General features: G+C 39.2%; 1 protein-coding gene across 1 annotated transcript; it reads right to left on the reverse strand.

The window, feature by feature from the left end:
* Positions 1-1,525: 1,525 nt before the first annotated feature.
* Positions 1,526-27,269, reverse strand: smad6b (SMAD family member 6b). The gene is made up of 4 exons (XM_019122268.2): positions 25,702-27,269; positions 22,857-22,913; positions 21,590-21,667; positions 1,526-2,466 (listed from the first exon to the last, which is right to left on the reverse strand). Exons 1-4 carry the CDS (start codon positions 26,486-26,488, stop codon positions 1,925-1,927), a joined length of 1,464 nt encoding a protein of 487 aa, XP_018977813.1. The 5' UTR covers positions 26,489-27,269; the 3' UTR covers positions 1,526-1,924.
* Between the last annotated feature and the right edge of the window lie 535 nt (positions 27,270-27,804).

The following is a 27,804-nucleotide window of genomic DNA, read 5'->3' on the forward strand; positions in this document are numbered from 1 at the left end:
CGAGTGGTGATCCGGGCTCTCTTCCCATAAAGCAGACACAAAGGAGCAGATAATGGCCCCCAGTTGCAGTTAGAGGAGCCACTCCTCTGGGCCGTTTGAACTCGGCACGGGGCTGGCGGCAGACACCACGTAGGGAGAAAGAGCTTTGCTCTCGGTGTGAGATGGCAAAGCCATTTCCGCAATATCTCCAGTGTTGCGCATCCCTTTGTTTATGGCACTGTAAAATTTACAGTCCACAGTCTCATCGCATTGTTTGCCTGCGTGGACCAGAATGTTGTTGTTTTTTTCAAACTGGCTTTAGGAAGGTTAGTCCTCAGCCCCCTCCTCCTCTCCCCCAGCGACTTTGACAACCAACACCCACAATTAGAAAGGAAGCCAGCCCTACCACATCCACCTTGGAAGTAGTTTACTGGCCTGCGCACAGTTTCTTTTAAAGGTCTTGGTTTTGCCATGTGCATTCATGGAGATATATCAATGCACTGGGACGGGAGCCACCACCTCCTCTCCTCGCAGAAGAAAGAAGCGCAGCTGGTCCCATAAACCACTGACCACGGCCACTGTGGACGCTAGTCGGTGAGGAGCTGCAGGGACGGAGCAGAGAGGAAGCCATGCTTGAGGATACATCATCTTCTCTTCAGAAAAACTCCTCCTTTCTCTTCAACAACGGCCAGTAAGGCTCTCAAGGACCTCAAGGAACTCTGGCTGTAACCTCCTCTCGACCAACGTGTAGATGTGAGCTTGGCTCTGGAGCGAAATGGGAGATTGATGCCTGAAATTACTTTGCGCCACCGAAACGACCTCCCCCGGTTTCAAAATGTTAATTCCAGAGGTTTGAACCATTTTTAGAATGACAGCCAATGCACAAAGCCCCAGTTTTGAAAACTCAGTTTCAATAGCATGGATTTCTTTTCACTTCTACGGCGACGGTTTGTTTCATCAGCAGGTTGTGTGAAACACTACATCATAACCAGGCACAATGTTTCCAGTGAGAAGCAACATTACAAAATTACATTAGACAGCCAATCAGAGAGATTTTTAATGATTATTGTACAGTTATGCAAAACGGGATTTTTCGACCAATCAGATTTCATGGTGGACAGGGCTTTCCAGATTGGTGCTGGAAAAAGTTGCCTCTGGTTAAGACACCATGTAAAATTCAAATGAGGATGTGATGATAAAACACAAACCCTAATATCAGATGAAGTTGATAGTTTACACTTAAAAATAAAGGTTATTTATTGGCATCTATGGTTCCACAAAGAACCTTTAATATCCATTGAAACTTTTCATTGCACAAAAGGTTCTTTATAGTGGAAAATGGTTCTTTAGATGTTTTCACACAGAGAAAAAAAGGTTATTTTAAAAAGCATATTCAGTTAAAGGTGCTTAGAAAGAAACCAAAATGGTATCGCTATGAAAACCCCCTTTTATTCCATTCACATTATCTTCTTTTTTAATGTAAAAATAAGCATTTAGAAGCAAATATTTTTATGAGTGAAAAAAAGGGCAAGTGAGAGACAGAAAGCACAGCAATATTATGCGAATACTTTATTATCAATGTGTGAATGGTGTTAGCTTTTCATCTGGATATTAATAGTATATGAAAACTATACACCAAAACCAGGCTCTTCCTATTTTTGCTGTATAATTTTTCAAATTGGTATTGAAAGATTCTTTATCTTTATAGATATTTATATATATAATATATAAGCCAAAGTGCATTTCCCGTTTTTTTCCTCTTGTCCATGTACACATTGCACCATACATAAATAATTACATCGTAAAAATGACTCCATTATTTACAAGTATAATATATATTTCTTATAATATATAAAACTTTATATTAAATCTAAGTAGATGATATTTGGGATAGTCTGTGGAGTCCAAAAGTCTCTCAACACAATTGAGTCCATGTGTGTATGTGTTATCTGTGGTTGTTGAGGAGGATCTCGAGCCAGCACGGGCAGGAAGTGATGAACTGGCGGGAGTAACAAGGGCCCCAGCCTTTCGCGAAGCTGATGCGCACACTGTTCGGGTCATACGGTCCGTCTAGCAGCTCAGACTCGGCCCCCTGCCTGAGCATGGACGAGCGTTCATAGTCAAACACTTTGATGGAGTAGCCAGGCATCACCTTTCGCACCACCAAACTACGGCTCCCTGGTACGTCCAGGGTAGGTGAGTTGACGAAGATGGGGTGCTGGCTGCGGTTGTAGGCCCAGACTCCGTCTGGCTCTTTGCTGAGGAGCAAGCCGTAGCCGATCTTGCTGCGTGTCCGCTGCACTGTGCTGCTACGCTGGTCCAGGCTAAGCTGGCCGAGGCAGAAGCCCGTTCCTTGAGGTAGGTCATAGAAAATGCTGACGGCGGGCTGGTACACCGTGTAGAGGCGGCCCACCCGTGTCCGATGCTCCCAGTACGCCACGTTACACCAATGACTCTGCTTGGGGGCGTCAGGTGACAGACTGGCATCTGAAACAAGAAAAGAGAATGGGTCTGTTAGTAAGTTTGCAAATAAAATACAATGCAGAAAAAATGAAAACATTTACTTGCCAGAAAGATGGTTTATTATGTGGAGTTGAATGCTGCACTGTCATGTGCTGCCTCAAGAGGGCGCTACTTCAAAACTTAATTCATTAGTTATTTACTTGTATACTGAATGCAAAAGCACAGCTGAAGGTGGGAAAATGATCCCAAAACAAAATTTTAATTATTATATGACATTAAAAAATACTTTGGTTGAAGCTTTTATGCTCCAAAAAACATGCATACCTGCAATGCACACATTATACAGAACAACCAAACACCCTTTAAATCAGCTCATTTAATTCACTTTCATAGCTTGGGAGTCTGTCTGCAGACTTCCATTTGGTGCTAAACTCTGAGTGAGTTACAGCTCCCTCAATACGTGCTTATCTCAGCCACACACACACACTCTTAAACGTTTCCAAGTACAATGCGCCACGCATTGTGTGCATTTCTGCCTGCTCTTTCTTGATCCGGGGAGAAAGTATTTGTGGAAGGGGGATATGGAAAAGCTATGAGCTCATATCCGGCGACAACTAGCTTCCCCGTCTCTATCCTCCTCCACATTCCTGTGGGTGGGTGATGGTGGTGATGGCTTGGGTGGAGAGGGAGCGTCCCCTCCCTGCCAACTCCCGCTGTGGGCCTGGGGACAGCTTTCAGCTCCCTGACAACTTAGCACAAGTTTGTGAACCCCTGACCCCTCAGGCTTCACGCTATCAGCTCAAATTAACTTGCACATTGAGTGATGCCATTATTTCGCTCCTGAGAGGCTATTGGCAGGGAGATTTTAAGGGCCAAGTCTATAGTCCCTGTTCATTCAGGGTCGAACAAATGCCCATGTCATTAAATTTTTTTACTTTTGACATCACTTACTCACTCTCCTGTTATTTTAAACCTGTATGCTGTACATTTTTTGGGTGAAACACAAGGACAGGAGAGTTTAAGAATCTTTACTAAGCTTTTCTTCATATAGCAACAGTTTGCAGTGACCAAGGCTGTTATGCTCCAAACAGGATTTGTGCACTATATTTCCTGTCTTCTGAAGCCATACAATATTAGTGATGTACTGAAATTTAGATAAACGTAAAAATAGGGCCGTAATCATTAATCATTAGCAATCACTACTGCAATAATGCGTAAAGAATTTACTTTATGGAGACAATGTGGATAAGCTACAATGGGTAAACTTCCTAGAGCAACAAGTAAAATTTGTTCAGCTGAAAAATTTAGATGTAGTGCATTTTTTACTACAACTGGTTTATTACCTGTGAACATTACACCCTGAATAGAATAAAGAGAATCAGCCAATTAGCCTGAAACCTACTTAAAATTTTTGGTTAAATTTAAAAGTTTATTTTGAGTTTTGGTGTTATTTCAGTGCATCACTAGCCAAACTTTAAGACATTATTGACTCCCTGGTAGAACAACAATAAAATGAAATATCAATAGCATCAGTCATCAATAATGTGATTTTCTTCGTTCTTGTATGTCTGGTGACCAAAGAGTGCCATATTTAATTTTACAGCCTGAATAAGAAAAAAATTACTCAAATTTTGGTATGTTACTCAACCAGAGCAATTGCAAGGCTTTTGAAGACTTGGAATACATTTTAAAAGTCCTGTATAGGGTCAATATGAACCTATTTGGTTATTGTATAGAATAGAAGTGCAAAAAGATTCTTCAAAAGTCTAATTTCGTATTCTGTGTTTATCAGGTTGAAGATGAATAAATATAGAATTTTAACACAATTTTAAACACACTTCTCTTCAATGAAATGGCTCCTTGCGCTGGGCCCCTGCATGTTAACATTAAAGAATTCCTTACATCCTCTTGCAAGGTGGCCTAAATGGTCTAATGAAACCATTGCGCTGGCTGTATTCATCCAAAACATTTCATGGAGAATGGTGTGAATAAATCATAATAATCATGCAGATCTTGTCTTGAAGATTTTTCTCTATGTTAAGCTAGTAGCTTTATGTTAGGTCAATGGAAAGGATACAGGAAGACATGCTTCCAGCTATGCTGCCTAATCAGGGCTGAATTTGAACTTGTACCTAAATCAATGAGATGCAAAAAAAATGAAACAATGCAGCAGGAAGTTTCACATGGCCGTCTAACATAGAAGTGCTGTGATATGATTAATGCCCCCCATTTTAATGTGAGCCAGAGGGAGAGAGACACAGAAAGGGGGTGGTTGAGTCTGCGCTGCCTGTTCTGTGGGTTTAAACAGAGGTGCAAAGATGAAAGGTTAATAATCTATTTAATGTTTAGCTTGGGAGCTAACATTGCTCAGCCTAGAGACCGGCCCTTTTCCTGAGGGTGTTATGCATGTGTGTTCATGTGTTTTAAGTATATTAGAGCTGAAGAGAATATCAGCCAATGTTTGTGTTTGAGAGAGGAGTGTGTGTTTTGGCTGTTCTCGCCTGAGCGGTGCTGTGTGAGTGTGTGTCAGTGGGAAAGGAGACGGGGAAGGAAGAGAACTAATCGGGCAAACTCATTAGAATCTTAGAACTCAAATCCAGCCAGTGCCATCTCTTTGTTTTGCAGATTTACTCTTCCTTTACACTCCCTGCTGAAAAATCCAGTCTAAGATTGGAACATGGTTAGATGCTTTCTAGTTGGTCAAAGCTGATAGACCATCCAAATCACCTACCAGTGTTCAAACCAGCTTCAGATGTTCAAGATGTGTTTTGGAATATGTTCACCAGCTAGCGACCACATTGCAAAACATCAATACATTTATAAGTAGTTTTTATTTATTAGGTTCATTTTACAGTAAAAAAAAATAAAAAAATATAAACATTGTGAAAACCCATAAAACAATACATTAAGCCTTTACTCAACCTTACTCAACTGGATTAAAAAATATATATATTTTTTTTAATGATACTTGCAATTTTTTGCTTACATTTACCTATACTATATAAATATTGCATTTCTTTTGTTATATAAAAATTATAACATATAATATAAATTACAACATATAAATATGTGTATATTTTTTACTGAAGAAAATGTATAATAAAACATCTAAACCTAATTAAAATACTTAAAATATACCATTTTGCATAGAATATATATTCCAATAAGGTTTTTTTTTATCCCAATGGCAAATATACTTGTATATGCATACATTTAACTTAATATTAACTTAATAACACTTAAATTAATATATAACTTTTGGATGCAATACATTAATATATATATATATATATATATATATATATATATATATATATATATATATATATATATATATATATAAAATTCAATTTCTGTATATAAAGTAGATAATTAAATAGGTTTAGATATTTTATTATTTTATTCTTTTTCTTTAAAAAATATAGGCAGCGGCTATTTGCACTAAGTTTAAATAGCGACAGATGATATTTACACTGTGTAAATAGAAATTAGATGCTATTTACACTAAGTGTAAATAGAAATTAGATGCTATTTACACTAAGTGAAACAGCATATTTTCTTAGCGATACGCTATTTACACTAAGTGCAAATACCCATAGCTTCTATTTACTGAATTTTCTGCTATTTAGACTACTTATTGCAAATAGGGGCAAATATCTGCACTTCAGTATTGTATTACATTATAAAACAGTATGCGATAATAAAATATTGAGTGTAAATTATACGTTTTATTAAAATTATTAAATGGATGGTGACTTTTTGTGACAATAAAGTGCTACCTAACCCTAACCCTAACCCTACCCGATACTTCATTTTCAACTTTTCGATTATTTTCCTTCATTTTTATTGAAAACAAATGCCTTTCCGATGTGATAGGTGTGAAAAGGGACATGAATGAGTTTGGCAAAAGGTGGATTTGAACTCGGGTCGATCGCTGGAGCTGTTATTTGATAGCTGTCTTTTGGGATAGTCTAGCCCAACCACACCTTGGTGGGCAGTGTTAGTGTAAATAGCCTCTGCCAACAAGGCGGGCTATTTGCACTTAGTGTAAATAGACACTCCGAAAAAGATAATATATAAAATGATGCACAATATAACAAAACTACTCAAGCAACCATTAAAACATTTTCCTTGCTTAATATTCATATTGACAGATATTGACAATGTCTGTCATCTCTGCATCATCCTGTGCTTCAACGGACCATTTATCCGTGCACTTTAACTCAAGAAACAAATTCGGCCCTTGACAGAACGTTAAATGATTGCACCGCATGGCAGTGTGTTTGTGTGTGCGTGCATGTGTTCAGGTAGGGGCTGGAAAATGCACATCAGCAAGCACACAACAAGCAGGATACAGAGTTCCTGTCTCCCCTTTCCCTGGAGGCCTCACTCATGAGTCTGTGAAGAGCCTCTGACAAGCCGCCAGAGCTGGAAATGCAGTCTTACTCAGACCAGGGAAGACAGACAGACGGACGGCACCACAGCTCTAATCACAGCCAATGATGGTACTTTAGTATAATAAACCTCATTTAGGCTATCAACTGCAGAGAGTAGGTGTTAGTTCAAAGGCGGTGGACATCTAAACTCATGTACCATCATGACTCCGCAACAGTTTAGTTAACGACACTTAAGCGCTGTGGGCCCATCATTTTGAGTACAGATAATAACGGCAGACAAAAAGCTAACTAAAGTGAGAACGCCTCAGAATTCTTCAGTTTTTCTCTCTCTTTCGACGCACCCAGACGCTCTTCATGAGGGGTGGAAGACAAAAGCTGGGAGCAATTATGCTTCTCTGCGTTCATTTAACCCCAGCACCTTTCAACAGCTCGGTTTACCCATTAGAAAGGTAGAGTATGTTATTATATTCTCAAAACTGTCTCCGCCGGTGTCAATCTCCTTGGAGACACACGCTGTCTGCGGCTCCGAGGGGACGGCGGCGTCTGACCCCTTCCTGAGCTCAGCCATAACGACTGAAAAACACAAAGATTCACAAACATGCTGTTGTGTGCTGTAAACTACAGTGCTAAAAACAATGCGTTTAAAAGTATCATTCTGTGCACACCCCACAGGTGCAAAATTGGTCAAAAACACACCAGTTGCTTGAGGAAAAGATTATATTAGAGTAGTTAACCGCTCAAAGGAAAGCAAACATGGCCAGCTGAGTTCAAACAACGGCGAGGGCCTTGTTGACTTACAAAGTAAGAGCTTAAGGAGGCCGTGAGACTAAAGGTTACTTTGTCAGAAGGCTAAAGTCTTTTTATTTAGTCCCTATTTTGTTTTCAGACAGATACCAGCCCCTTTTACAAAGCCCGAATTGAACAAAACACGCACACACGCTCAGCTAGACAGCCACAAAGGTATTTCCTTTGAAATTGGTCATAATGCTCTGGTGGACGTGCTACTCGATCAGTAAGGTAAACATGCAATTCACAGTCCGTTCCCAGGCCAGACGGTCACATTCACATCAAAGGACAAAACAGTCTATGTTGGACTGGGCAGCTTTGTGATATATACAGTGTGTGGCCATTAGTGGGCAGGACCGTTTTAAGTTATTTACACGTGCAATGAAGAAGTGTAGAGTAATGAGAAAAATACAGAGTTGGCTGTGCCCCAGACAAGTCAAGACGAGGATAGCGTGTTATTAAGGGGTGTTGTTAAGCACAATTGTGTGGTTGTTTACGGTTGTCAAGCAACAGTGCAAGGATTAAACTGATATGCAGTCACAGTCGTGGGTATATTAACTATTTTACAATGCTTTGAATGTGGCAAAATATATTTTTTATAATTTCATTTCACAGTTTTCAGTTCTATTTTAAAGTCCTGTACCTCTAGTGTTCAAAGCTGGTTTTGCACTGATGCCAGAGAATGAGAGGAATACAAAAATGAGATGAAGTACATTTAATTTGTTAAATTTGGGGTCAATCTACTAAAGATTTATTTTAAGTATTAAAGAAATTAACACTTTTCAGAAACTTTTATTAAGCAAGGATGCATTTATTTGTTAAAAATTGACAGTAAAATATTTAAAAGGTTACAAAAGATTACTATTAAAAAAGAAAAGCATTATATTAAATATATTAACATAGAAAACAGTTTTCTTTTATTGTAATATTTTTCACAATTTTACTGTTTTTACTAATGTTTTACTCAAATAAATGCGGCCTTGGTGAGCATTAGAGACTCCTTTTTTAAAAACATAAAAAGTGCTCTAAAAATATATTATAAGTGCACCTGGTTAAACTATATTGCAGGTGCTTAGTAAACAAACTGTGTCATTAACTTAGTGTTAAACTGTTTCATGTATTTGCCCCATTGTGTTTAGGCAGTGCATTATAACCAAAGACAACAGGAATGGTATAAAATTAATTATGCATGAAAAAATGTGGACCATACATTGATCATATTGTATTTCAAACAATGTCTCGCGTTACATTTTTGCAGATGCACAGGAGCGAGACTTCATGTGAGGTGGAACGACTACAAGAAAAAGAGATTTGGAGGATCTGCTCACACACACACACCCTACCCCTCCACACCACACCAAAAAAAAAAAAAATTGGGGGTGAGTTGGAGGTAATTAACTTGAAGTACACAAAAGGGGGATGATTTCAATGGCGATACTATGTGATTATCCACTAATGCTTTTAAAAGCACCATGCAGGGAGGAGAAAAGGCAAGAAAGGAACCGCCTCAGGGTAAACACACGTCCATAGAGCTCTGGGCAGATCCAGAGCGAGAGAAAGATCGAGAGGAAAAACAGCAGCTTGTCATCTCTTCCCACCAAACTACAGGCCCACATCCCTGTCTTTTTCATCCCCTCTAATCCAGGGAATTCTGAAAAGATGAACTCATTCCTCCACAGCACTTCTGCCAGACACTTTAACCAGAGAGGGAAAGAGACTAAAGAGAGAGAGAGAGAGAGAGAGAGACACTGTTGCTTTGGAAATAATGTGATCCTAACATTCATGGCAGCGAAGCTTTCTTGAATTGAACTGAACTGAGAGCGAGTGAGAGAGAGAGATGAAGAGGGAGGGAATGGAGGGGGAGTCTGAGTCTCTTATCCTGTGCCAAGGATTAGATTCCCTCCAGCTATTAGACTGTACCACTGCGCTGACAGGCGGAGGGGGAGAAAGACAGAGAGTGTTTATGTGAGCAGGAGAAACAGAACGAGAGAGCACAGAGAAGTTTTATGGTGGACAGAATTCATCTTTCGAAGCTACTCTTGACTGGCCTGGGCATTTTTCTTCTCACTGGGGTCAGAGCAGGAAGTTGGAATTACGCTTGCCTGGACCGGGGGAAAAAGTGAAACATGATAAACAATGCCACCGTACTTCGCTCCCTCCGACCTCTCTTTGGTACGGCTCTGATTTTTTAGACAACTATCACTACAGGGCGACTTACAACACACTAACGGGCCACATTTAGGCTGGCGTCTGTACTATCTCTGCCATCAAAGACTGCTTTATCAGCCAGACGCACTGTGGCGGCACTCTCACACAGATGGGTTTCTTTCTCTTTGACCCGCTCTCCTTTTCTTCCCTTCACTTCATTAATTTTAGAGTTTTAACAGTTTTCTCAGGCTCCTTGTTACCATTGCTGGTCTGTTAAAAGTGGTGAGACTAATATATCTAATGCGGCAGAAGTAAAAGCAATGGAATCATGCTGAGAGAATAACTCTCTATTCCATTTCTGAGTGAGGATTAAAAATACCAGGAAAACAAAATGACAGTTTTCTGGCTGCTTTAAATCATCTATATGCTAGTGTAAGTGTTCATTTAGGTTTTAGCAGATATCATTAAAATACACACTTTTTTCAATTCAAGAAAACAGAAAAATATTCACTGCACTATATCAGTTTTTGCTAACAATGTCCTTTCTGTTGATACTACATACTACCTGTAACTGCCAAAAAGCAAATCACACACACACACACACATATATATTCATATATATGACTATTTATATATATTATATATATAACTATTTTTTGTCATAGGTTGCAACACTCAACTCCAAAAAACCAAACTGCTAACAGACAACTGTGACACAACAGGACTAGACATAAATGAAATGCTGTAAACGTCATTTAGTTCATTGTAGCAGCCACAATTATCATTATTTATTCAATGACTTCTGCAGCTTTATATTTAGGCCAAAATAGGGCTATGCAATCTTTTATGAAAATGCAGATAAACAGAATTCACAGCCTGAATTTACAGAGTGAACACAGATTGCATTGCGAATGGCAAGTGTGCATTTTAATCCCTTCACTATGGCTCTATAGTGTTAATGACGACTTGGTCAAATGTGCGTAAGATTCACACCTCAGACTCATATAAAGCACAGCTTAGCTAGCCAGATTCACTGACGGCCGCTGCTGCCCTGCCTCTCTGGATTTCTTAACACTCACTAGTGTTGACATTTCAACACATGGGCCATCTGAGCCCAGAGCAACAAATGAATGAGTATGCGGTCTCCCCAGGTCAGATCGCTGGGCCTCTGCCGTGATTTCCACAGCAGAGTCAAACGGTGCGAAGACCCACAGATCTGTGTACTGATCTCCACGGGTGAGACTTAGCCAGAAGGACTGGGGGATCCAAACCGAATTCCTTTACCATGAGAACAGACGGGGCAGTGTGAAGGACAAACTCCCAGAAATACAGACCATCTACTGCTCGCTCGCAACCTCACACGGCTGCTGCTTCTATATGGGAGTGTGGGATAGATTATTGCTTCGTGTTTGAGTGTGAATGTTTAGCATTTTCAAGGTGCAAAAAGCAGATTAAAGGTGACTGCACAGTATTTAAGAAGCCATGAAAATATCCATTACTTGGGCCATAAAAATCTGATGAACTCTGAAACCCTTTCACTGAGTACTTATTTGTCATTTAGTCAACACTTTTATCCAAAGCAAATTACAGTACACTCATTATGGGGACATTCCAAAATCTTCTTAAAAAGTTACACCACCCTGTTAAAAACAACTCTTTAAAACAATATGGATTACTGTGCCTATATTTTCACTAGATCAACCACATAAAATAAAATATAGTGAATCTTTTATATGTGCATGTGTGTTTATGTAAAAATATATTTTTATAATTATTAATTGCATGACAATTCATTAATATTTAATATAAATGTGTAATTATATATTTTGTGTCAGAAAGAAAAAGATTTATATTTTTCATTAAATCTAACATAAAACTAATTACAACAATTTAAAATTATTTGTACATTTTTACATTTATTATTATTATTATTTTATTTATTTTTGCATAGCAATAGCAATTAAATAACCAATCACAATTTTGTTGAAAAACACAGGAATACAATTATTTATCATTTTAAACCCATTGTAACTGAAGCTGCCAAGACTATAACAAATCACTCTCACAAATTTGAAGAAATATTTTGAAAATCAGAATTCACAACAAAAACAACCAAATGAGTAGGTTGCAAGACATAAAAACACACATGCATGATCAAATAACATAAAACATTACTGAAAACACAGCGGTGATCCAACAGGGCAAATGATAGTCCTGTTAATTTTCGCAAAACTCTCTTTTAATGGTTCAAGTGCCATCCTTATTGTTATTCAAGGTATAAAGATACAAAAAAATACAAATCAAGTGATTATGTTCTGTAAAAGTGTAATTTATCAGAAATCCAGATTTTGATCACCGCAAATATTGCTGTCATAAAAGATATTAGCCTTACATTAATGGGAAATGGGCTTTGGCAGCTGAATATTACACAGCAGGTACGGTTTCAGATCAGGGAGCCAGGCCAGTGGTTGAGACAGTTCTTGAGCTCAGGTTAATTTAAGGCGAAAGCTGTGTATTTGGATACAGCTCATCTGCAAGGTGATGGACACATACTCAGCTCAGATGATGGCATGCTATTGATCGGTCCAATGGATCATAAACACTCAAGTGAATGCATGCTGACAGCCATGCTCAGCTTCGCCTTCTGTTTCAGTCACAAAAGCTTGAAGTCACACAAGTGCTGGGTAGCTACACAGCCGCTTTCTAAAACAAAGCAAATTGTTTATATTTCCCCATTAAAAATGCACAAGCGAGCACTTCTAATACTTTGTGAGGTATCAAATCTGTCAACATGGATGAAGAGACAGTTTAATGCTCTAGGGCTTGGTGATATATAGAGCAAAGTTAAATTAACAGGTTTTAATGTTACTTCCTAAAGATATTAAGAGTTTTATAAATACTAAATAAGTAGACTAATTATTGGTGTTTATCACTGTGTTGTTTCATAAGTGCATATAAATAAAATTTAAGTGATTTTCAGTCATTCTTGACTGTTATTTTTATTAGACAAACTATTTTTTATAAGGATTAACATTATATATTTTGATTCTACTTCATAACAGTGTCTGTAAGAACAAACACAAAAATATTGATTAATGTATCAAATATCATCTAAATGAAAATAATTAGGATATAACTAGCTACATAAAACAAACTTACTCAGTTCTAGAAGGCTTACTTTAGAACAGTCTGTTAGGTAAGAAAGAGACAAAGCAAGAGAGACAAAGACACAGAAAGACTGAAATAGCCAAGCACCAATGACATAGCCTTGAGGCACACCAGTAGCATATACTTTAATAGACACTTCCCCCAGACATGTTTACCTCAAAATACCACTAAAATCCAAATACCCCACAATAAGCAGAAGTGAATAGGCTTGTTTGCTGTGGGTTTTCCAAGTCCTCAATAAGGGCCACTGAGGTATGGCATGAACTCCCCATTGAGGGCTGTAATTGCATTTAGTAAGAGAGACCAAACTCTGGGCACAGAGCAAATACGTCCAGTTAGTGCAGATCAACTTAGTGTTCCTCTTGCTCTCCGGTGCTCACAAATCCCGTTTTGTGTCTCTGAGGGAGTCTTTTGTTCCGCGCTTAGATTGACCAACAGGGCAAACTAAAACAGGTACAGTGTGTTTCGTCATACCACTAATCACATCAGAGAACGTGCTGCGGCTAAGTGAGTGAAAGAGTGAGTGATTGCAGTTTGATCGCCAGGCCTTTCTCTCTTGCTATATCTCTATCTCTCTTTTCTTATCTGTTTTGCAGTCATTAGCGTGAGGATCAAGGACTCCTAAATGTTAAGAAAAACAGACGGCTTCTTTAGTCACTTCAATAAGCTGCCTATTTTGCAATACCTAGGTACTACTTGGTGAAATATTTTGTAAGAGTGTAACATTCAAAAGTTAATTGCATGTCACATCTGCCAATGGCAATTGAATTGAGATTTTTTTTTTTTGCTGTAATTTTTTTTAATTAAAAAAAATAATCATTATACATATATCTCTCTCTCTCTCTCTCTCTCTCTCTCTCTCTCTGTATTTTTTTTTTTTTCTCTCTCTCTCTCTCTCTCTCTCTATATATATATATATATATATATATATATATATATTATATATATATATATATATATATATATATATAGTTAATTCTAGATCAGAGGCATTGAATCAATCTCTTGACTTCTTTGAGAGTATAACAGAAGTCTACCTTTGTGAGCTCAGCTCCCTCTGACAGACATACGTATCCTGCTCGGTTAGTCAGAATAATATTTCCATAATTTTGAGCAGCAAACACAAGGGGGAAAAACAACTCACAGAGTTCTGGGAAAATCTGAAAATATGCCACTGCCAATATGATTTAGCCTGACAAGTGTGCACTGCCTTCAACCCTTTTGATTGTAGCACCCGTTTCTAAAACAAGAGAACATCATCACCACTTGGCCAAACTTGTGGAAAGAAAGAAAAAAAGAAAGGAAGAAACAGAAAAACTAAATTGAGAAATTACACATTAAAAATGTTTTAAAAATGCTTTGTGACAAATGTATCCAGTGTGAGAATAACACTACGTCATAAAAGTACTCACACCTAGAAGATGTACACAAAACTGAAAGGAATAATAAACCTGAAAATCACAAAGAAAGAATGACGATGAGTAAATTTGAGTGAACTAAACATTTAAAGACTTGTGCTCCATTACGCCCCCCACATCGTGTCCATTTCTCTGTGTATCTCTCTTAATGAAGGTTAACGTGAGGATGTCGGACTCCATGGGCCCCTGCAGTTAATCCACACAGTACATTCTGAAGGCCAGAGGAATGCGTTGGCTCTCCCAGTTTTAAAAATACTGACTGCCATAGGTCCCTCACAACTGTCAATGTTCCTCTGGGGAGGAAGGGGGAAAACATTCTTCACTTTATTTTAGCTAGGCAATCAAACCGCAGGCCTAAATCACCGCTTGTCCATCCCAGTGCCATGCACAAGAATTTATTATTACCGTGGATCCTAAACTGGTAGGAAAACAAAACCGGCTTTTGCATCTACTACTGCCACCTTTTTGCTGGCTACCCTCTGTGCACAGGCCAGCTGAGACCGAAAGCTAAAGCTTTTACGGTGATGGTCACTGAACGGAGTATTGTTCCCCCTTCCGCAGCCTTGAGAGGAGGCTTGCTAAAACACTAAACTAACAGTTGGACATTCCATACATTTTTAATGGCATGGCTGCCTCTTTATTTGTTTCCCTAACCCCGTGGCCCGGACTGAATGAATGGCTCTGTTGGAGGAGGCAGGCAGGCACAGCGGCGTGCAGGGTGGAGGGAGAGGAGAGATGGGGCTGCCCCAGCCTTCCCAGAGCGCACTGCAGGACTCAATCTCTCACACATTACTAGGTGGGGGTGGGCTCAGTGAGGAAATTATTACCTGTACGAATGGTCTGCAATTTACACAAACTCTTCTCTCTTTTGAAATGGATTGTCTCTCTTTTGAAGCACATTGGTTGTCACATATACTAGATGATAAATAAGCATACTTTATTTCACAGTATAAGCCTGTAAAATAAAATAAAATAAAATAAAATAAAATGATATGACCCCTCTATTAAATACTGTGACTGCATTTTGATGCTTTCTGTCAATGTGTAGATCTAAATTCACATTAGACTAAAAGAATATGCCTAGCTGAAACTGATGTCACATTCACTTAAAAGAAAGAGTTATTATCATACTGCCACTAGTGACTCACATAGTGATTCTTGATACTGATTTTGTGAAATACGTGGCTGATATCACAACAATACAGCTAATACAGTCTTTGGAGAAACAAAATCTCTGCTTTTCCAAAATGCTTCACATCTTGAAATATTTACTGTGGTCAAACAATGTGGTGAGAAAAAAAATACAATTTAATCTAATATCCCTAAAATCCAAGTCCAGTTCCTCATTGAGAAGGCCAAGCTGCATGTACTTACAAACGTAAACCTACTGACAAAGCCAAAAACATGATAGTCTCAGCGAGACATAAACAGCCTGACCATAAACAAATATGCATATCTTTTTCTCAATCTGTTGTGAGATACAATAGAGGTGGGCGACTAATTCAGTTGTCTGCTATTGGCTGATGAGCATTTGTTTGCCTTGTTTACGTGTGTTATGTAAGGGGAAGAGGAAGTCGGTCATTCAAGACAGGAACAAATGCTCAAGGAGAGCTGTATAGCATAGCCATGATGGCACGGTACCGCCTGTTTTATATTTACATGCTGTGCATCTCTCCGTCAAAATGAAAAAAAAAAATAATAATGATTCGAACGAATGCCACACAGACACATGTAGTCTCACACACATATACAAATGCACATCCCAACCCATCACCTCCAGGCCGCTGGGCTTCTCTTCAACATTCCTCAGCTTCCCCCTGCCGTCAGAGGGGTAGTTGAGCAGCCCCTGCGCTACAAAACCCAGGCAAGCTTTTTAAAACAGGATGTTTGGCTGAGGCCTCCTTCCCCTCAAATAAACAATCCGCAGAACCTGATTTTCTGGAGGCAGGGTGGAAGTACTCCAGTCACATTATTTCCACATCCCGTATCCTGGAGCACTTGGGGCCCTGGGGGAGTGTGGGCAGGCTCTGGGGCTGCGGTGGAAACCTGAGGCCCCGTGCCAGGCAACGGGAATAAGGGAGAGGGAGAAAAAAGATAAAAGGAGGGAAAGAGTGAAAGAAGGAGAGATACTGAGGTGAGGGAATATGAGGGGGGAGGGCAAAAGGGTGGCCCCTGCACCGTCCACCCCACTGTGGCTCATTTTTCACTGGCATAGTAACACCGTTACAGCGGCAGGGCAGCGTGCGCGTGTGTGGGACTGTTCTGTCTTTATGTAATATGGACTGGCATGGGTTTTTAGGAAAGAGAGTGGAAAAGGATAGCTCAAACTGAAACCGTCCCAATGCAGAGCTGTTTAGACTCTTAAAGTTACATAACTCATTATTCGTAGTTCTGCTGTAAATGAGGTAATACAGCTCATGTCCCTCCCATGATCCTAGTTTACCTCAGCGACGGAAAATAATACAGTGTAGTTAAAGTCTTCGCATTGCGTACATAATATCAAATGTCTATGATCTTTCTCATGATCACTGGTTTAAAGGAAAAGTTTAGTCAAAACTTAACATTTCGTCATCATTTATACACCCTTATTACATGAACGTGTTGGGAAGTTTGAATCAATGTTATTTTAGTATCATTAATATAGTTATTCATTTTTTGAATGATCTTTTATATTTCTTTAATTTAGGTGATTTTATCTTTTTTTTCTAAAGTTTATTGATTGATTGATTATATTCTACTTTATTATTATTATTATTATTATTATTATTTTTTTTTTTTTTTTTTGAAAAATAATTTTTTGAAAACTTTTTCATTTAGTTGCTAAGGCAGAATTTCAAATTTTGGTTTAGATTAAGTTTAAGTACCAACACTGGTTTGTATATGCAGAATTGCAAATAAAATTTGAAAGTGTAAGATTGCCTTACATGTTAAACTGTTACACAGAGTAATGGTTTGGCTTCGGAAGAATATAGAGCATAATTTTTTGGCAATATTTCTGGTACTTCAATTATGCTTTTTTGGTGCTTGACAGTACTTGGTCGTGATCTCAATGTATAGAAAAGATCAGCATAAACATTCTTTCAAATTTCTCCTATTGTTTTGTTCTTCTGAATCATACAGGTTTGGAATGACATTAGGGTAAATAAAAGATGACAGAACTGTTATGAAAGATTTAAGCACTGACAACGAAAAAAGAATTTGAAACTGTCTAGATATTTTCAAGCATCTGTGAGCCAGCTAATAAACTGAGGGGAAGACATCACATGCCTTTTTAAGGCTTTTCAGAATCTATGGACGCAATCAAATCAATGGTAATCAGCACGCCGTCACATGCTTCAATTACTTTGTTTAATTGTTGGGCGTCCAGATGCCCTTTTCATGCACTACAGAAATGAGGTCAGATCAGACCTAGACAGACTGGCATGTGTGTACTGCTGCCAGATTATCACATAAAAACATGTCTGTTTGTGATTTTCTGATAGGGAAAGTATGTGATTATGCTAGTCTCAGACTATCAGTCAAAACAAAACACACGCTGGCTTGTAAGACAGCAGTTTTATGAAAACAAAGACAAGTTGTACTATCAATACTGTGATCAGCCAGTGGCTCCTTGTGAAAGCAATGCTACCTGTTTAGATCAGTTCGGATTCAGCACCTCTCATACTTCATGATGCATACCCTTTTTCCACTGAAATTGTGCAGATCGGTAGATCTCTGAATATGCCCACATTGCAGTTGATCTGAGAAATCAATAATAACTTAATGTGTTTCTACATGACCAACTGACAAACCAATATAGAAAATTATAGTATTATTAACTGTTTAAATTTAGAAAGATTTCAGATTTCAATTTATATACAACTAATTTAAATGATTTCAAATGGGGAAAAATAAATGTCTTGGAATTAGTCCAATGAATGAGCACTGTGCCACATATATAGACAATAATGGGATTGATCTAGTTTTTCATCATAAAATTTTGTGTTTATATGTGGTCTTAAATTAAAAACTATACTTGGAGATATTATCCCACACCCTGGCTTCTGATGTTGCCTGTTTATTGTTTAAAAACTCCACATCTAATGGGCAAAGCAGAGCCAGAAAGGATCCAGATTAGACACCAACACCACTAACAATGTTGATGGAAAAGAGGCTTTGGTTTACAGTCACAATGCTGATCAGTTTGGTAAAGTCCAGTACAGTTGAATGAGACCGTCACTCCTTTCCATTTTTAAGACATACAGCACCGATAGGCCGCACATAGGGATGCCAACCTGGCTGTGGTCTACTCCCCAAAAACAGAGAGGGCAGTGTAAATATCACAAAGCACCAAGAGTGAACCCAGAGTAAAATTACAGATCACCAAACCATTCCTCTATACCCGACTAAGCCTGTCCTCCTCCTCAGGCAAAACAGCACTTGATGAACCTACTTCCCATCCGACTGCCTTTCCTACATTCTCAAGGAAAAAATAAAGACAACATACAAAACACAATGGCACCACAGGGCTCCTCAGTGGGACGTGGGGTCTCTCTCATAGTGATGACACAACTACAGTAAGGTCTCACTGTGATTGTGACATCTTGATGTAAGAACGTACACACGTGAAAGCACATTGGATTTGCTTCCTTTTCCACATATGGTGACAAATTCCAGGAGGGCTTATTAGGGTGCATCTTTCAGCTGTAGCACATCTATGGCTGTTCTGAGAATGATTTGTAAACAGCCACTGGTTTTTCAGCCCCGCAGGCCTTCCACATCTGTCAGTTCCCTCATCACAGAGACTAATAATCACTGGAAAAACAATTCTACTGCTCTGCAGCAGGGATGTGCGTCATTCAGAATACAATTGAGATCTTTAAATTCCAATTCACTTGCTGAATTACTAGCAAATATGATGCAGAACTGCACTCAAAAATTAGAGTAGAATTTTGTAGAATAAAGTAGAAGTTGAAATTAGAAGTAGAAGTTTTATATATATGAATAGATAAATTTTAGTATGGCTTTCATCATTGTATGGAGAACTATTTTCCAGAATACAATTATGTTTTAAATTTGTATGAACTAAAAACATGTATGAACATAAAAACTAACAACATTGTATCCAATTCAATTGGAATTACACCTCATGAATCATGACAAAATTGTGCCCACCCTCATGATCATGCTGACATTCTCAGTGAGCATCAGAGGATGAGGAGACCACCTCCCAATACAGGGGCTTGCGAACCACAAAGATCACAAAAACCCCAATATAGAGAGGAAACACAAAATCACATGCATGCAGTTATACAGGAAGCAATGAGACCTACTTCAAAGAACATAATTCTGATCTCCACACGGCCACAACAAGGAGTGAGGAAACAGGTGGGCTGCATTACAACCAAGTCACAGCTACAGAATGTGACGTGAACCACATGCGCACACACATTTTTACAAACACATGTAGCACATCATGACCACATGTTTCGACGGCCATGCTTTGAAAACATAGCGAACACTTAATCAATAGCTGATAGATACAAACAACACAAACAGACAGAGATGTACCCAAACACGGGAGCACAGACATCTCAGACACCAACACAAACACACAGAAATGCAAATATTCACACGGATTCCAGAACGTGCAAAAAAAAAAAAAAAAAAACAGTCGTGCACAAACACGCAAAAAAACAAAACAAAAAAATTAATGCAGAAAGGCTTACAAAAACTCAATGAAGATTTGAGCTGAAAATCCTAATGCAGTGTGCTTCAAACAAACTCACTGAGGCAGCAAGACATCAAAGACCTATTACATAAATAGCCTCAGATCTCAAGCATCCACAGACTGTCTTTCAAACTAAGACGCCAGATTCTCTAAAATCTCGCCCTTGGGCGGCAGGGAGTTTTCATCAGACTCGTTGAGATGTGTTCTATTGCTGTTGTCAAACACAAAGTGGATGAGTGTTCAGAGCAGGAGTTACACTCGCCCAGGGGGCTGCAATCTGCTCCCCCTCTCACATTTGGCCCCCCGGCCTCACTTTCAAGAGCTTTACTAGTTCCTGCATTATAAACCTACAAGCAAGTCACAGCTCACACGAACCCAATCCAGAGAAAAAAAATCTCAGCAAGCATTTGAAACATCATTTGTTTGCGCAAGGAGTGTCGCCAGCCTGTGAAGTGGTGGTGACAGGGTGCATGAAGCCACAAGCTCAGGTAGCTCCTTCTGGGAAAGGGGGTGGATTGACCCGCTCTCTTTGAATGCTATTTCTAGTGCTGCAAAACAAGGCCTTAGCCTTTCTGTCTCTGCGGCCATGATCCTGCGCATGCATGGTGCGGTTCCAGTTTTATGAGAGAAGCATGTTGATTTCATTCCATAAGAGAGGAGTGTTTAATCTCAAACCACGACACAAGACGTTTATCCTCTTTTCTTTCAGTGTGGCCCTTTCACAGCAATGGAAAAAAGCCTACTCCGGTCAAGATAGAGCCGTAAAGGCTGATATGTGCATTTGTGTGTGCGTGTTCTGTTACGTGCCGTTGTGTGCAGAGCGTATAACGTGACTCGGTGCGCTCGGCTTGAGTGTGTGTGTCCCTGCGAGCTTGGATCTTATTACAGTTTGATCCCACTCAAATATTTCTGAAAGAAAACAGAGGAGGGGAGGCAGGCTCTATGGCCAGCCAACACGGCCCACTGAACCTCTGCTGGGCTCACAATGAGAGCTTTATCTCCACCGCACTCTCTCCACTCCTAATGGCCTTTAATGAGGAGGAGCAAAGCACAACATAAAAACCAAATTACCTGCAAAGTTTGCTCATTTATTCAAACACACTCCAAGGGAACCCGCAGAACTAAGGACAGCGGAAGGTATGACTTGCTGTTTCCTTTGCATTTTAGACTTTTACTGAGCACTTAACCCCTTCCTGGCCCTTAAAAACGGATGCAAAACTATGTCACTGGAATAGCCATACTCTGAGATTTGTATGACAACTAACAGGGAACACCCTCTGCATGCTCACTGCTTTCTCTTGCAGAAGTGGGGAAAAAGTAAATATCTGGTGCAAGGTCACCATCACAGACACGTAGCCTTTGTTTGAACAAAGATGTTACCACATGAGCTCTCCGGGACTGGAAAAAACAGCAACAAGTCTGACAATGGTTTAACAAGCCATGCTGACACGAAGACTCCAAACAAACCGAATTAAAACACAGCAACTCGACAATTTAGAGCAGATATATTTTAAACACACCTGAGAATTCCCCTTGAGTGTTGTTAGGCGAGCTGGCAGCCTCTGTTTCAGTGTAAGACAGTGTGGAATCTGACAGATCTGAGGAGATAAAGGATGTCATCTGGTTAGAGTTTATTAGTTAGAAATTTCATTTTTAATCCATTTTTAATTTGATGATACAACTAGGAATGTTAAAAGCACAGCTACCAAGCAACATACCATAGTTTTCTATCATATAAATACCTAAATTACCCTTCAAAAGTTTGGGGTGATTAAGATTTTTTAATACTTTTATTAATTTACAGTTTTGGAAATTATTTCCATTTCAAATAAATGCTGTTTTTGTGCACTTTTGATTCTTAAAAATTCTGAAAAAAAAAGAAATATCATCCTTTTAACATAAATATTAATTTTCAAATGTTTCTTGAGCACCTAATCAGAAAATTACAATGATTTCTGAAGGACCATATGACACTGAAGACTGGTGTACTGGCTGCTGAAAATTCACCTTTTGCCATCAAAGGATATAACAGTTATTTTAAAATGTTATAATATTTATAATATTACTTTTATTCACATATATGCAGCAACTGCGCATAAGAGACTTTTTTCTAAATAAATCCTACCAACCATAATTTTTTTATTTTTTTTTTTACATAGAAGCGTTTACTAATATATTTTGCTTTGCTGTCAGGAATTGTGAAATCTCATTGGTACTAGTATTGTATCAACAGCTGATATGTTGATACTGAGCCAATCCTACTAACAAATAAATGAGTTATCAGGCTGAGCTGCAAACCACCAAAGCATCAGTTCCAGATGGTACCACCTCCTGTCAACATTGTGCCCGATGTTGAGCTTTGTTACCGAGAGGATATCCCAGCCCAGTGCCAGGCCCCAGCACCCCTCACAACAGACAGGGCCGAGCCCAGGCCGGCTCCAGATTGGCATGCTGAAAATGGGCCCGCCGGATACTGGCTGCAGCCTCCACTGGCTCTCAGTTGGTCACTGTGCCTAATTGCCACCATTAAAATTCTTGACGTTGTTCTACTTTTTGCTTCCCTTTTGGCACTCCGTAAAGCCAGGGATTCAACCAGTGGGTGCCAACTGATGGCACTGACTTATTTTGGCCAGGTTATATTGTTACACAGATTATTTTATTAAATTTGTCAGCAAATGATCTCACATTATCTGTTCCCTCAGAATGTGCATGTACAAGATAATTTACAATGACATCTTAAATAAAGACATATTTAATCAGCAATTAGAGTGTGTATGTGAAACCTACCCAGTGGCTTGTGTTCTTCGCTGGGGGAAAGTCTTGAGTATGGAGGAGGAGGTGACTCTAAAATACAACAGCAGTATGATTACAATTGGAATAGAAAAAAAAGGAAATTATATATTTATTTATTTATTTTTTTTTTTGGGAATAGTTTGTTTGTTCTGTTCACAAAAAGAGCAATATATTAATGACAAAACACAATGTAGATGATATGTACAATCTTGTCTACAGCACTGTAGAAAATGTATGTATACTGTAGGTCCATATGCTATCTGTATACACAAAACTGCACAGAAAGCACCCGATTTCTGCAAAATTCAAATGCCTGCTATTTACAAAGTTCCGCACATTTCCTTTCTTGCATATTCAGTTGTTTAATTATTTTTTACTTAAATAATACTGCTTTGGGATATCAACGAGAGTGTACTACTCTTAGTTCTGGTAAACACATTTTCCCATTTTCAACACCGTGAGTTATATTTTTTCAAAAAAAATTTTTTTATCTCAAAATCACTGGAGAAAAAAAAATCTGCAGATTCCATCTTGGTCTAGTTATTTTCTATACAGGTAGGTGCTGCTTGTGCTACACAAACTTATCTTTTAATGGCAGCTCAGTTTAATACTTTATATAAAATTGAGTTTCTGAGTTTCTGTAACCTAACAAAACACCAAATACCATTTAAAAAAAATAGTAGATTAAAACAACACCACCTTGGATTAAAAAGAAAACACAAATATTTAATTGTATAAATTTTCCAAGGCAAAAGCTGAATAAAACTCAAAGCGGTTATACAGATGATTCACCATTTAATGGCATGGACACCAGTGATGGACTAATACAAAAACAACGTATATAAGCCGGTATAATTAGGTTTTTTGAGATTTCAACGCGCAAAAACTCGTCTAGTAACAAAGGAAAGCATTAAAATTTCGAAGGCACAAAGGAAAAAAGTCTCTGGACAAGTAATGACCTCGCCTTTTGGTCATGGGGGAAAAAATAAAAGCATAAAGTGGACTGTCTCTTTAAGAGTGGCGGCAGTAATTGCCAGGATCCTAAACTCAGTCACTCAGATACACAGCGAGTCAGTCTGGCGCCAGTTGTATGCAAACTGTATATTACCGCCACTCCTTCACCTAAATAGCATGAGGGGTTCTCCTTGGGGGAAAAAAGTGACTTTTAAAGCTCAACTTGAAACTGATATCATTTCAAAGCGATAAGTCTTCGCAAAAAGGAAGCGTGTTTTGTCAAGTAAATCCTAAAATATTATCTTAATCTATAGCTACAACAAAGCAAAATAAAATTATTTATCACTTAACATTCAGAAACAAACCCATTAGTAAAAAAAAAAAAAAAAAAAAATTCATTGTAAGCCCTTGCTAATACACTGAAATGTTTTGCCAAACACTGTTTTACGTGATTAAAAGCGCTCACAGACATGGGGCAATGTCTGAACAATAGGATTTCTCTCTTTAACGTCGTCTGTGAAAATTAACCTTGAAAAACCCCGTCAAAACCATTGATGGAGTTTGAAGATTGAGAGGGCTCTGTTGTTCAATCGCATGAAAGAAATACCATCTTCATGGGGACACGCATGAGCGCCTGTGAGCTATGTGGGTCTCTACAGAGAACAGAGGGGAGAGAGAGGGGCTGCTGTCTCCCTCAAGCGTCTCTGCTCTGAGAAACTCCAATAAAACGCTGAGCAAAGAGTGTAATTGTCAGTTTGAAGCCTTTGATTAAAAATTATCTCTTAATATGCGAGGATTTATTATGGAAAAACTGACTTATAGCTTGCCAAGTGCCTCAGGTTGCCAATGTCCTCCACATAGGATTGTCAATCTATTATATTAATGCTAGGAATTCCAATCGTTACGTTAGTCCATCAATCTGTGGGATTTTAAAGCATGTGAAGAGCGGTATAACTAGTTAATCTGCTCGTTTGAGTTGTTTGAGACTAAACATATCACAATAACATCTGAAATTTAGAAACTAACAAGTATTGGTCATTGTGAAATGAGAGTCATTGTAACAAGTCATTGGTCATTGTGAGAGGAAAGTATAGCCAGCGGATGGCTATATTAGCCTATTATTGCTAATGACTTGGCTAAGGAAAATATCGGAATGAAAACGTACTTGCGTTCCTTAAATTGCTTGGACTTGGATTTTAGATCTTTAAGCCCACACAGCCAGTGTTTACATGAGATCAGACTTTAATGAAATTTTCTAAATCAAATAAAAATGAGTCTCAACCGTACTACTAGCCTATTTAAAAGACAATCATTTGGAGAATACATAACCCATGCAGGCTACCAGCAGATAATTAATAAACTAAGCAGTATCCTAATTTAATCAAGGTCACACATAGCCTACTGTCTGTGAATTCAGAAACCTGCATGAAATGCATTTTAAAAACGTCATGCATTTTATATGCGATTATTGGATACAATGCAACTGTTATGGAAAATTATGAAGGAGCAGAAAATAAAACCAGGACAGTACAGGTCTGCTACATTGTGGACAATGTGCAAACTGCTACTTTTTAAGTCACTGTTGTCATTACTTAATAAGCTATTTAAAGCACTAAAACGTAATTGCTTACATTATAACTTACAGCATTTATTTTCACACGGAATAGCAAGTCGAAATTCTTCTTTGCTATTGCACTCATTTTGTCAATGGCATTCTGTAGTATATGAATCACTGTAACAACAAAGCTTCAATGCATCTGTTAGGGGAACCCTGAGGAAAGCCCTTTGGCATAACAGCAGCTTGAAAGCGAAGCCTAATAATGAGAAAATCTTAGTCAGTTCAGGTTTTAGACATAGGCTATCCGTCAATGGGATCTTCGCTTACCTGGCCCACAGAGTCGGCTATAATGATATGGATTGCAGCACACTACAGGACCGTCCTGAGCTCCGAAGCTCTTGCACTCACAGAGCGCTTTAAGCTGGGCCGTGTGCTGCAGGTCTGACCACCGGTAAAGCTTACAGATGAGCAGCTGTGGAGGAGCCATGTGTCCGCCTAACCGCAGCTCAGTCCGCGATACCATCACACAGTCGCTCGGCATCCCTCCTTTGGAATCCACGGCTTCCAACAAAGTATCCAAGGTTTTCTCCTTTAGCCTTTTTAGTAGCGAATAGGTGGCGGTCTTGAGCTCCTGCTCCATGACTGAGCGAGGTTTCGTCTCCTGGTTCTCTAGAGGACCGGGGTCCCGAGAAGAGCCAATGTTCCTCAGCACGAACTGGCACGAGCCTTGCTCAGGGCTTCTAGACCCAGAATTATGGTCCCGATCTTTAAATAAACAGCAAGTGACTGTTCTACAATCGCTGTCCTGCACAGACCGAGGGCTTCCCATCGTACACACCGTACCCCCATCTTGGTCCAAGACGCCCCCTGAGGTGCCACCACCGCTGCTCGCAGTGGGATTCCTCGTACACACTTCCCCATAGTCCATGCCAGGAGACCCGCTCGGGGTCATCGGTCTGAACTCCGTCTTGGGAATTTTCTCTGGGTTGGAGCCAAGCAGATCGTCTCGAGACCCCTCGCCGCTTTTGCCATATCCATCGCCCCCCTCTTTATCTGGAATCAAACGGCTTCTCCAGAGTCGCCGCACAAGACCTGAGCGTTTCGTCCTGAACATACGACAACTTGAAACTCTAGATGAGTTATTTACGTTCAGATCTTAGCGATTTGAAACTATTTCTGAGCTCGTGCAACATTAATGTTGGCCGAATGCCGTGCAGCGCGTGCACAGCCGAGCACCGTATATTGGTGGCAAAACCACAACATTAGTTTTGAAGGCACAATGTTATATTGCATTAAAAAACAGAGAACATCAAACACCCGCAAGGCTACACAGGAACGCATTCATTTTAGAAGAACGCTGTCAAGTAGCCTACACGTGAACAATGTTTGGAAAGTGGAGCTACAGTGCGATGCTTTTTAGATTTTAAATGCACTACGGGTTTAAACTACACCAAAGACATTTGTTGTCAAAATCCCACGCGAAAAGCTGCACTAGTCGCACGCTCTCAAATGTTTTCGGACTTTGAAACACGTTCAAATCCACTCTTCAACAGCGGGTCTGGTGACATGAATGAAGCTGCTCCTCGGCGAATTAAATCCACAGACAATTCCTCACAGAATTCACCATTCCGGTTGGTTTCCACTATTCCAGCGCACTCTTTTTTGTGATCCAAAAATATCCTTGTGCGTGCGCCGGGGCCAGAAAATGAACAATCCGCGGACTTATAGTGTGCTCCTGGTTCCGTGTTCAGACCTGGTCAAACTGCAACCCAGATCTCTCTCTCTTTCTCCGTTTCTCTCCCTTTTTCCTTTTTTTCTCCCCCGTCACACACACATACGCACACACACAGGGCCCCCGAGGAGAGCGATGGAGCCATTGGCTGACTACCATCATGTGCTAGTCTAGACACTTTGGCGGCTCTGAGCTGCACTGATTGTTGCGCAAACAAGGTTTCAAATATCTTAACTCTTAAAGGCGTAACATCCATCTATTTCTTTTCTCATCATATATCCTAACTATGATGATTGTTTATTCGAAGCAGAGAAAGAAGTGCGAGTAAATTAGAACAAATGTAAAAATCCAAGAATTAGCTATTTAACAAACATTTCCAAGATTGATGTCAGTGCAACTTTACAACGGTCATAATTTTATTCCAGAGTTTCAGGGGTTTGCATGTATCTACAACGACATACCTTTCTTTTATTTTATTTTTTTTAAACAGAAGATAATCTAATAATTTATTTGCATAAGAACTTTGAACAGCTGATAACTGCACTGCATAATATATTAACCACTGAAAGTCTTTAAAGGTGCACTCAGAAAGCTTTTATTTATATTTAGTGGCGTCTTATTTATTCCAAACGTTATACTGACACCTACTGGTCTGGATGCATTAGGTTTGCTTATTTTTATTTTTTGTATATTTTCTT

The sequence above is a fragment of the Cyprinus carpio genome, chromosome B18 (genome assembly GCF_018340385.1).
Source record: "Cyprinus carpio isolate SPL01 chromosome B18, ASM1834038v1, whole genome shotgun sequence".
Classification (NCBI taxonomy): domain Eukaryota; kingdom Metazoa; phylum Chordata; class Actinopteri; order Cypriniformes; family Cyprinidae; genus Cyprinus; species Cyprinus carpio.